The following is a 12,124-nucleotide window of genomic DNA, read 5'->3' as shown; positions in this document are numbered from 1 at the left end:
ACGGCTTTTATTGAGGACTAAGCCAGTTAAACATTTTTTTTTCATTATTGCACATTAGTTTCTTGGTTTGGATGTTGTATGGTTCAGAGTAGGTTGTTGATAACTAGGAGAATTTATAGATATTAAATGTCATTTTCACCAAACTAGTGTAATTTCTGAATAAAGTAGGTCTGAAGGTCAGTATTTCAGCTCTTGGCTTCAAATCCTGAAGATTCATAGTGAAAATGTTGGAACATTATTTTTCTCACTGATGATAACTTACTGTTTAAACTGATTTCTCTTCTGTAGAAGGTCTGCATAGGGATTTTACATACATATATATAAAGTAGAAACCACTTTTCACGTGTCATTATTTTTGGTAATAAACTTAGAATTAGCTTAAGAATATGTTCTTAATCAGTCTCTTTTAGCATGCAGTAAAGACAGAAATTCAAAATAAACTCTGGGGAAAGAATGAAAATTTAAGTTGCAAATTCTGTATGTTAAGAAAAATGTATGAAGAGCTTTGACACGTGCAGCAGAGTGAAGCAGAAAGGTAGTGGGTTTTTCATACAAGGGAGTCAGGCTGAGAGCAGGATGTGACCTCAAAATTTGCTTTACTGTATCAGTATAACTCTTACTAATGCTGCAGTTCCAGGAGAAACTGTCCCTTGTAGCTACAACCACAGGGAATCTTTTTGCTGACTTGTGTCATCTGCTTCTTCCCTGAGGCAGAATACATACTTGTTCTCTTGGCAGAAGCTTTTTTATAACATCGTCTTTACAGTTTTTAGTAGCTCAGTGCTCTGTAAATTCACTGCAGATGTGGTGAAATGTCTTCAGTTAATCTATCCTCATTTTCTTTTAGAACCAATTAAATGATCTTACTAAAATATTACATTTAATTGAAACTGAGAAATGAAAGAGGTAAAACTTCCCTTCTAATGTTTGTTTTCTGGGTTTTCTTGCTCCTTAGGTGTCCTTGTTAGAATACCGTAAGAGACAACGAGAAGCTCGAAAAAGTGGCTCAAAGACAGACAACTTTCCCCTGGTTACTGTATCTCCTCATGCTGCTGGTGGAGGAAATACAAGTAATAACAATGGTGCTAATGATGGGTATAACAACAGTGGTGAAAATGGGGAGCAAACTGATAACACTGCAAGCCTGCCTTTACCACTGCCAGCTACTGTTTATAATGCAGCTCCAGAGGACAATGGCAACAACTGTGCAATTAAGGAATCTTCCTCCAGTGAGAAGAATGAACCAGAAGTTCAGTGGTAAGCCACAAAACTATAGGACTAAAATTCAGAAGAATTATGTACTTAAATCCAAGTCTTTCCTATTTGAAATTTCCATTAAGGGTGCAGTGGCAGAGTACTGACTGGAAGTCCTTTCAGATTAGTGTTGTCGTCTCACCTCTTTCCTCAGAAATACAGAAGATACATCATAAAGATTAAAATATATTAAAAATTACCCATAAAACATTGGTTAAGTTATTTTAATTCTGCTTTCCTTTTTTATTTTTTGAGAGCAAAAGAGGTATTAATTTGAGCATTTGTGTCCTTGTTTCCACTCCTTTGTCTGTGGACTGAAGAGAATGTTTTTCATGTTAAATCTCAGACCTTTCCAAAAGTGCTGTAGAGGAAGAGGGTGGAACAGGAGAATTATCTGTATTGATTAACAAAAGCTTCTGGAAGACCTTAGGAGGTCTGTGTTTCAGTCACCTGGCTGGAACATGTGTGGGATGTTTGCTGTAGCTCAGTTGCCACGTGCAGGGCTGCAGCCCGGCCACCGGCTCCTGCTCAGGGAGGGAGCGTGTGATGACACTGACAGTGTTGTTCAGGATGGTTAAATGGTTCCCTTGTTTGCAGACCATGTGGTCAGTTGAATGCCATGCCAGGTACTCCTGACAACCAAAAATCCTGAGGAGAGATGGAGTATGGATGGGGATGAGATAGAGTGACTTCAGTCTGTATAAAACACTGCACATATTTTTCACTGTGGTTTTGGTAGCCTTAAAGTAGATGGTCAGCTGTGGTGACAGTGTTTCCAAAATGTTAGTGCAAAATAAACCCTGCAGATGTTCTTCATGCTGTAGTGAAGGCCTAACTGTGTTGGGGATGAACATGGGCTGAGGAATTGAACATCCTTCTGCTCACATGCTCCAGCTGTTCTAGAAGCTGTTCCAGAAGAATTTTGTAGAGCCAGTTGAAGGGAGAGAACGTTAATTAAGTGCAGTCTTAAGCATTCCACTGAAAAGTGGCTGTAAGTTCACTGTGCAGAAGACACTGCACTATATTGTAATCAAAGGATGTGGAAACAGGCTAAACAGGCTAAACTGCTAGGATTTTGCAGTGACCCTGCACAGCAGCACCAAAATTTATTTCAGTGCACCAGTATCATGGAATAATGCCATATGTCCTTGCCATAAAGGAAAGCAGAGTTTTGTGGAGTGTTGTTATTTTATGATGTTCTTGATCAGGTTGTGATTGAGAGATGTAATCGATGGTAAGAGAGAAGATCAGACTGTCATTGTATACCCACTGTCTGGCAAGTAAATGTAGAAGCTTAAACAGAGGTATATTTGTAGTAGTGCACTATTTACAGTTCTGGATCCACTGTTAAAGAGAAGATTCTTAACAACAAACAAATAAGGTGATTGTTTCTAGTTTCCAGTTTTGGAAGAAGACAGTTTTCTACAAATGGACACTAGGAACTAGTACCTGTGACCTTTATTGTTTTACTTTTCAGTTGTTTAGAAAACAGTCCCACAGATCTACAGGTATTCCCTGATTGAGAGGAATTACCAGTTCCTGTAATGTAACAGGGTTGCAGGAAATCAGTGTATTTGAAGTGGGAGAAAATACATACAAACCCCTTAAGTAATAATGTTCCTTATGTACATCCAGTTATTTGGTTTTTACATGCAGCCAACACTGTAAACTCTCTGACTCTGTATTTGCATATACATTGTCCTAAATTTGGTCCGTGGGAGTACATTTTAAATTTAAAATGTGCTTCTCTCTTGCAGGACTGCATCAACCTCTGTGGAACAAGTAAGAGAACGAAGTTATCAGAGAGCTTTACTTCTCAGTGATCATAGGAAAGACAAGGACAGTGGTGAGTTGATTTATCATGTTGATGGTGTATAAATCTAACCAGTTCCCCCATGGTAGTCTGTAATCATTCTAATACTGTGTTTGGGTCTGCTTCATCTGTAGGGGGAGAATCATCTTGTAGGCCATGCTCACCGTCTCATGTTCAGTCTCCATCTCATTCAAATCTCATTTCCCAGTTGCAGCTTAAGGTCCCTTCTTTGACTGAATTTATGGAAGGTCAGTAAGCAGATGACCTTGTGTGACACTTAAAATAGTCTCTTGTAACAGCTTTAATAGCTCTTTTAAAGTCACATATAAAGAGCTTAGTGATCTCTGCAAAAGATTTGATTTTCCCACTTTGATTTATCTCTGCTTTATTTCTATAGAGCCTGATTCTGAAAATCCAGAGCCAACTTCTGAATGTCCGTCCCCAGATTCTTCACAAAGGACTTGTAAGAGTCCGTCAAAAGCAAGCAAGGTAATGCAACAGTGTTTGCACAATAAGCATAGGAATAGCCATATACACCTGTGATTTATCTTTAAAAATGTTAATCTTATTGTTTACTACTTAGGTTACATACATACATGTTCATCTATCTGTGCAGTAATTTTACACAGGTAAACACTTGTAAGAATATTTATCCATACACTCTGAAAAGTCAGTTTGTGTGCTGTTCCTTCAGTATCTGTACATATTTATAGATGATCTTGCATTTAGACAGAGAAGAGATGGTGTCTGGATTCAGTACCAGTGCTGTTCTGAGGGGTGAGTGCTGAAGAACTGGCACTTGGAACCAACAGCAGGGATGTGATTTACCCTTAACAGGAGCTTGCTCTTGTCGTGGCAGGGTTTGGCACTGTTTTGTCAGTCAGGGCACTGATAATACAGAGGAGGATGTTGAGTAATTGCCTGTGCCATATTAAATGAAGTAATTCAGGTTGTAATGTTTAGTCTGCTTGCTTGCACTACCTCAGCTTTAAAAAGTTAAATCACGCTAAAAATGGCTTTATTTTTGTAAATGGTCTTCTCTGGAATTACTTCTTTCAGATTCAGAAATCCAAAAGTTTTGACATATGACAGATTCAGACTTCGACCTGATGGGTCATATTTCTGTTACAACTTTAAAATACCATTGCTAGTCTTTGACTTTGAAGACTTATTGACACATACTTGCTAAAAATAATGTCTTTCTAAGCTTAATCTTTCTGTTGTTCATGTTTTTCTTACACCATATTTTCTTATCCTGCACCTTGACGCTTTTTTTTTGCCATCGGGGAGGGTATTCTGAGATCTTTTCTCTCTGCTGCATGCATAGTTGATTATTTTGAATGTCTAGCACTGACTTGACTTCCTTTTCATTCCAGCCCTCTTCACCGAATCCTGTAGTTTCAACGCAGTCACTTGGGAAAACACCCACAAAACCAGATTCGCACTGGGAAACTGCAGCTAATGCACCTGAGACCGAATGTGCGAACCATCCAAAATCTGAGCTGCAACAAAAACAGCTGACAAACAACGTCCAAGCACTTTCAAAGAATCATCCATCTCAATCACATCTGCGCAGTTCTGCTGAGCAACTCTCACATTCACAGAAGTTGCCTTCCGCACCTTTGAAGCTGCATTGCCCCCCTTCGCCTCATGTAGAAAATCCTCCCAAGTCTTCTACCCCTCACGCGCCTGTGCAGCACGGTTATCTGTCACCAAAGCCTCACTCACAGCAGTTGGGATCTCCATACAGACCTCATCATCCACAGTCACCTCAAGTTGGAACACCCCAGAGGGAAACACACCGAACCTTCTATCCGGCAGCACCGACCCTTCAGCCCAGTAATCAGCCACAGGCGAGCGGGCCCCTGTTCACTCAGACATCATCAGGACAATCCTCAGCTTCTTACAGTCAGTTTAACCAACAAAATTTGAACAGCAGTGCGCCACCTCCCCCACCCCCTCCACCCCCTTCTTCTACTTACTATCAAAGCCAGCAGCCCTCTGGAAACTTTCAGAGCTACAGCCAGCTGAAGGGCAGCATACCCCAACAGACTGTGTTTTCATCTGGACCAAATCAAGCACTTCCTGGCACTGCAGGTCAGCAAACAGTGCCGGGACACCACGTAGCTGCAGGGCATTTTCTGCCGTCTCAGAACCCCAGTATTCATCACCAGGCATCGGCATCTGCTGCTCCGCCGCCGCCTCCACCACCGCCTGCGCCAGGGCCTCACCTTGTCCAGCAGCAAAGTACTCATCAGCAGCACTCTGTAGCACATGTTGTCGGTCCGGTCCATGCCATGGCAGTGGCTCCGGGATCGCACATTCATTCTCAAGCTGCTGGTCACCATTTGCCACCACCTCCTCCACCACCAGGTCCTCTCCCCCACCACCAACCTCCCCATCCTTCAACGGGACACCAAGGTTTGCAAGCACAACACCAGCATGTTGTAAACTCAGCACCTCCCCCCCCTCCACCCCCTCCCTCCAACGTTATCGGTTCGGGCCACCACCCGGCATCAGCACAAGGGTTACACCACCCCTCTCATCAAGGACCCCCCCATTTCCCTTCAAATGCTCACACAAGCGTGTCCTCCTATTCCTCGCAAGCCCCACATCACACGACGTTAGGACCTGGACCTCAACATCAGCCTGCTGGCACAGGACCTCATTGCCCACTCCCTGGTCAGGGTCCTCACATCCAACCTCAAGGACCAAACAGTATTGCAACACCTACTGCTTCCGGGTTCTGCCCTCACCCCGGCTCCGTGACCCTTCCCCACGGAGTGCAAGGGCAGCAGCAGGCCTCGCCGGTGCCGGGACAGATCCCCATCCACAGAGCACAGGTGCCGCCCACTTTTCAGAACAATTACCATGGGTCAGGGTGGCATTAAAACAGATCCCTTTAGTTATAAACATTTTTAAAATGTTCTGTAATATAAACTGTGTATATTTAATATGTACCTATTCAAGGTACTTTTTAAAGCTTGTACATGATACTTTGTATAAAAGCAAACACCAGTGCTCTTCCATTGTATCCTTTCCATTTTTTGCTTTTTAAAATTCCTGAAAATGTGCTGTTAAGCCAGTATTAGGTATTTCTTTTTATTTTGTAAGTGGACATTCCAGCTGTTTTTTCTGGCAGTAGGTTTGATGCTGCATAATGTTTAAAATTTTATTGTTGCAGTTAAATTCATTTAGTGAAAGTTTTCTATATTACTTTTATACATATGTAATTAAATAAGTACACAGGCTAAGTGATGGCACTAACAGTTTTTTTTTTTCATTTTCTTCTGTCAACAGTTTTTTGTGTGCATAGAGATAGGAAACAATGCAATACAGATTTTTATAGTTTTGGTGTGGACATGGCTTTTTGTTTCATCAGTTATTTGCAGAAATTGTAATTTAATGTATAGACTGTTTCTAATGTCTGACGAGTGCTGTAAATACTGTATTTCTTTCGCTTGTAAAGTTGCTTAAAGCTTCTTTCATTTGATATAGTATTGTATATAATAAGTCTTTTGCAAAAAAAAAGTGTGATCTTTGTGAAAGTAGTACAGTATATGATCTTTAATTTTTTTTAATATACTGTCACATTGCAGCACTGGTTGGGCATTTTAATTCATGTTAATAAATCACAATTATGTCAGTTTTAACTACTTGTCCTGAAAGGGTGGTATGTCAGCAGGGAAGTGGCCTTAGGTCTGTGGAACACCCCCTCTGCTCCCTGCGAGGCTGTTCACTTCCCTGCAGTTTCCAGCTGTGGCTTTACTTCTGTAGCACAGACAGATGTGGAACAGGCTCGAGGAAGGAGGTTGAGGAAGAATCCCCCCCAGGCACAGCAGGGTCTTGGATCAGTTTACTGATGTTAATCAGGGGCAGTGATGTGGTACAGTGTTGTGTGCTAGAGGTGTTCTGACCTTGGTTACAGCCGTGGAGCCACCTGCAGCTGTAGTTCATTGTAGTTCCTCTTTCCCTTTTTGTAGCTCTTCAGGCCCTGCTGTTGGTGCAGACTTTGAGGATTGAGTGTGTGATGCTGCAGGGGGGCACAGAATGTTACAAACTATGTAGCACTTTGGTTTTTTAAGGGCAGTGTTTTTTTCCTGCAGCAGAAGAGCAGCAGCTGCTGTAGTGCTTATGGGTGCAGTTATTCTGTAATGGGTGTGTGACAGTGTCCTTCTATCTCAGCAGTAACTGCTCTCAATTCTGCTCACATAACAGGACGGTGCTCAATGGCTCCACCTCAGAACCAGAGAGGAGAACCAGTGTGGGAGGAAACCTGAAACGGGATAGGAGGGGAAGTGGCTGCTCCTACTCACTGAAAAAAGTGGTAATTCTTTTTAACCTGTAGACAAGACTGGGGCCACTTTTATTTCTAATTTGCCTCTAATTAATTTTATTAGTTAAAATCACACACTTAGAAATGCTTTCCTGAACACCTGCTGGCTCTGCAGAACACACACTGTGGGGAGTGCACTGTTTTGCACTAGCCTGATGTAGGACAAGATTAGGCCATCAACAGCAGAAAAACTGAACCCACTCTAGCTAGGAGTTGCTCATCACTGTTTTTGAAAAAAATCTACATCAGCCTCTTGAGCTCAGTATTCAGAACTGGTTGTCTGCCCCCGCTTCCACACCTCCATGAAGTGACAACATCATTTTGAGTGTAAAATACACACTGCAGGGCAAGGTCTTAAGTGCAGCACAAGGAGCTGCTGCACTGGGGTGCAGAGTGGGACAAGGCCTCACTGCCCCATGTGCTTCTGCAGTGCCATGGCCAGGCTAGAGGGGAGAGCCGTGCCTGTTGTGCTCACTTGCCTGCCCTGGCTTGACCTGGCACTTTAATCCAGTGCCAGCATTTTCTGTGTATTCAAGAACATGGTTCTAACGTGCAGCAATGGGCACTACAGGGGCCAGGCTGGCTGTGAAGTTGAACATAATTTTTACCTCCAGTTCAAGTCCATTGTGGCATCATCCTTCGCACCAGTGTTGTCCTTGCAGCCATTGCAAGCGGTTCCAGGGATGCGGGTGAAGGCACATGGTCCTGAAACCCAATTGCTGTCAGGGCCTCAGCACTGGATGAGTTTCTCCCACCCGGGGCTTTGGCAGTTCTCTGGAGGAGTGGCTGCCCCAGCCCTTCGCTTGTGACAGGAGTTAAACAGCCGGTAGGAAAGGCTCTTGTTTGCTTTTGCCAGGTTTCACCCTGCAGCCACTCCCAGCCCTCCTGCCACAACAGGACTGCTCGGGCTGCTCTCACTGACACCAGGGGGGGGTATTTCATAAGGAACACAGGAAGCTGCATTTCTCTGGCCAGGCTGTGCCAGCCCCCACCCCCACCCCTCCAGCACAGCAGCTGAGTCGTGGCTAGGCAAAGATTCCAATGACCAGCAACACTGTCTGAAAAAACAAAACACTTTAATTAGACAACTGCAAGCACCTCAAACAACTGGTTATTGTTACAGCATGGGGCTATCTTCTCACAATCTAGTTATTGCAAAGGCATGTGAATAAATTTCATATGGACAAAGTCAAGAAAAAAAGTGGCACTGTAGTTACATGAAGATCAGGAGTAAGCTTACATTCATCCCACTGACTTCTAAAAGAGGCCCAAACACACCTCCATACTGTACATTCTAAAATCTGTATTGCCTATAAGCTTCAGCCTATGCAGCCTTTCCTAGAAAACACGTAATTGTTGCGTGCAACTTACAATGGGCAGTCATATGTCTACGGATGGGAAAGAATAAAGCTAGTGCAATTTCTTTTAGAAACATGTAAAGCTATGAATGGAATGAGCATGATCTTGCTTCTTGGATTATTTTACCCACTGCCCTGTAAATATCTGCAGCTATATCCTTCCTTAACTGACGCCAAGCACACACTTTTATTATAAAAGATCAGTAATTCTACACAGAGAGTGGTTCTCATGCTCTACTTTTAATTTTTTTTCTTTTTCTTAAGGTATAGTACAACTTACAGTGCTTATAAAAAGGCAACACCATATGGTACCATGTCTTCACTATCACATTGTAGGGAAATTGCTATTTTTCTTTTCTTAAAAGCACTTAAAATAGGCAAAAGTTCTAAAAGGGAGTGCTAAATGATAATGCATACTTTATTAGAAAGAAGTCTAGCCTTCCTTTAAAGTGCCATTTGGGGAATGAAATCCTGTAAACCAGAGCCACTTTGTTTAAAATCCAATGAACGGGAACTGCTACAGAATAGAAAGTTTACACAATTCCTTAAAGCAGTTTAAAGTCCACTACATGCAATTGGTTTGCTATAAAGCTCTCTAAAACTTAAGTCGCTTTACTCTGAAATTGAGTCCCCAGTCCCATATTTAAATGGAAATAAACATTTACAGGGTGCATTTACATACACTATAATACAAGAATGATGTCCCTTTGCCAGAAGATAAAATTGTACAATTCCTCACCGTAACTCAATTCTGACTTGATAAATTTCTTACACTCGTAAATTATATAATATGCATCAGCTAAAATATTTTTTTTTTCATAAATAGTTACAAAACTTGCCAAAACACATGGGGGGAAGTTTCCTTTGTTCAAAAATCTGACATCTGAATGTCACACAACACAAGAAACAATGCTTAAAGACACGTTAAGTGTTTTCTGAAGAAAGTGGGTGAGTAAACTACTAGCTGAAGACAAAAAGACTACCCTTCCCCAAGAACACAGTGCACAAAAAGCAAAATGTCAAACAGTACCTCAAGCAAAATAAAGGTCTGAGGATTGAAGCCAGCTCACGTGTGATCCTGCTAAAGATTTTGTGACAGTCACCGTTTAGGTCCAACGCATTGGAAAGTGGTTGCTGGCTTTTATTTTACAGCTGGGAGATTTCTGCTAAGAATTCAGCCATGGATGCCTAAGGCATTCTCCAGCTGAAGCGCGTTTCTCTGGGACCATTTCTAGCATGGGGATCAGGAAATCTGTAAACTGTGCAGCATCTTCATGAGGCCAACCGTACTTCTCCACAAGCACATCAAAAAGACTCCAAGGTTTCAGCTTGGTAATGTGTCGGAGTTCTCCTGCAAACAGAAAGATGAATGGCATTAAAAAAAACACCTCATTATCCCTGTTAGTGACTAATCCCTGTTTCGTTTTTCTCCCACTCTGCATTCACAGCACCTTGACCAGGCTGAGAATCATTGCTGATGAAGGACAGCACACAGCAAGCTTGAGGTCCTCAAAGGAGACGAATATGTCCAATGTCAAAACCAAGAAACCATTCCTACAGCAGACAGCACGTTATACCTGGACTCCACTGATGTTTCCTGCTGTCTCCACTCTCCCACACACAAAAGACTCACACACAGGCTCACACTGTGGGCAAAGAACACTGCAGGCCTTTCCTTCTTCATCAGCCAGTGAACCCAAGTTTTACAAAATCTGCTCTGATCCCACGACAGAGGTCTCAGAAACACAGGTCCCTGCCTTGCTCCATGGCACTTGCCAACAATGCAGCAGAGCAGCGATTCATTCCTAACCAAGCAGAGCAGGGAGGTTTGGCACTCAAGGGATTCTGCTCCGTCTCCCAGGTAAACACCCCCAGGAGGCTTGGTCCGAATCCTTCCTGAGAAGGAAGCACCTGCTGCTGCCCACGTCTCCTTCAACCAACCACTGAGACAAGTGGTGGCAGCAGCTGCAGGATCTGAGTTCTCACAGAGGGGGGAATTGTACATCTGGCCAACCTGGCAACGTGTCTCAGACCAAAGCAGAGGCGAGCACCTGTCTGCCATTAAAACCAGCAATATTATCCAGGTCTGCCCACAGCTCATCTGGCATGATGGGGAAGACTCTTCAGTTTCCTGGTCCTTCACTGCGTAGGAATGAGGCCTAAAGCCATGAGATGGACCATGAGGTATGTGATGAAGGGATTACCATGGATTACCACATTATCAGGCCAGATGACCCTTACTGCTGCAATCAGCTGGATGGAAGAGGGACTGAGGTGTCACCTTGTGCAAGACCTGCAGCCTTTGTAATTGAGGCTCTTGATATCCCTTGTTTACGTAGGAGGTGGCTGCCCCCCCACCATTTATGATGGCAATAGCAGGGAATTTGACTATGGCATCGCCTCCACTTCTACCAAAAGGATCAATCTGACATTTGAAATCCTCTGTGAGGAGGATGAAACGAGTCAATGGGCTCGCTCATCTCTCTATCCCAAAGCAGAGACACCCGTCTAGTAAGATTTGTGCTGCTGACTGTGTTGGAGCATACCCAGGAACACTTGTACGCAGTGCTTGCTATACACTTATATTTTGTACATCGAGTACATTTATCACCAGCAATCTCACGACAACCTATAGCCTGTTGTTTCAATAAAATATACTTGTCACAAATCTGCATTTGTTAAAGTTCTTACTGAAGGCAACCAGAGTTAAGAGCGCCTGATCTGTTCTAAGCAGTAACAAAGCCCAGCTGCACCCAGCCCTCTGATCTCTGAGGACCAGATGGAACACAAGGGCAGTTGTTTTCTGCCATATTTCTATACTCTTAAGGCAAGCCATGGCCATCTCCCTTCTTCTCAGGCATATGTCTGACCCAGACAGTCTCCACGTGACACAGCAAAAAACTCAAGGCCTAAAGCCATGAGATGGACCATGAGGTATGTGATGAAGGGATTACCATGGATTACCAGGTTATCCTGGTAATAACCATGGTACCAGGTTACCCCTGTGGTGTTTCTGCACCTGAACTGCTGAGGAGAGTGATGGGGTCTCACCCACAACAGGAGGCTGAACATGGCTCCTCCACAGCTTCACAAGCCCACTACGCCATCTGGTAAGGGGGCATGCAGGCCATACTATATTTAAGCAAAGTGCTCTGCCAGCTTGGTGGTTATGCGTGGCTGTAACCTACTGCCCATAAAATGCCATCAGACATCAGCTCACAGTCAGAGTCTCTGTACATCCCTGTGGCTAGAGAAATTCCAGGGCAGGAGAAGAAACCTGTGTCAGACTGCCCAAGAGTCTGAGCATCTCAGTGCAATGGAACAAAACCCCCAAAGGCTCAGCAGGCCACATATCTGCTGGCT

General features: G+C 43.3%; 2 protein-coding genes across 16 annotated transcripts in view; one reads left to right on the top strand and one right to left on the bottom strand.

Annotated features, from left to right (window-relative positions):
* The window catches only part of KMT2E (lysine methyltransferase 2E (inactive)), a 62,183-nt gene extending 50,754 nt beyond the window's left edge, over positions 1-11,429 (top strand). For 5 of the 9 annotated variants that reach the window (XM_064656752.1, XM_064656749.1, XM_064656751.1 and 2 more), the window contains 7 exons: positions 956-1,257; positions 3,012-3,100; positions 3,202-3,315; positions 3,465-3,556; positions 4,444-5,910; positions 7,286-7,394; positions 10,210-11,429. In XM_064656752.1, coding sequence (XP_064512822.1) covers positions 956-1,257; positions 3,012-3,100; positions 3,202-3,315; positions 3,465-3,556; positions 4,444-5,910; positions 7,286-7,357 — 2,136 coding nt within the window. In that variant the 3' untranslated portion in view covers positions 7,358-7,394; positions 10,210-11,429. Of the gene's footprint in view, positions 1-955; positions 1,258-3,011; positions 3,101-3,201; positions 3,316-3,464; positions 3,557-4,443; positions 6,721-7,050; positions 7,099-7,285; positions 7,395-10,209 lie in introns of those variants that run through there. The other 4 variants (XM_064656755.1, XM_064656754.1, XM_064656753.1 and 1 more) reach the window with 4 other exon arrangements.
* Positions 8,463-12,124, bottom strand: part of SRPK2 (SRSF protein kinase 2) — a 141,423-nt gene continuing 137,761 nt past the window's right edge. For all 7 annotated transcript variants that reach the window (XM_064656770.1, XM_064656767.1, XM_064656769.1 and 4 more), the window contains one exon: positions 8,463-10,112. In XM_064656770.1, coding sequence (XP_064512840.1) covers positions 9,928-10,112 — 185 coding nt within the window. In that variant the 3' untranslated portion in view covers positions 8,463-9,927. The remainder of the gene's footprint in view (positions 10,113-12,124) is intronic.

Source organism: Pseudopipra pipra, chromosome 5 (genome assembly GCF_036250125.1).
Source record: "Pseudopipra pipra isolate bDixPip1 chromosome 5, bDixPip1.hap1, whole genome shotgun sequence".
Taxonomy (NCBI): domain Eukaryota; kingdom Metazoa; phylum Chordata; class Aves; order Passeriformes; family Pipridae; genus Pseudopipra; species Pseudopipra pipra.
This window is presented reverse-complemented; position numbering and strand designations above follow the sequence as displayed.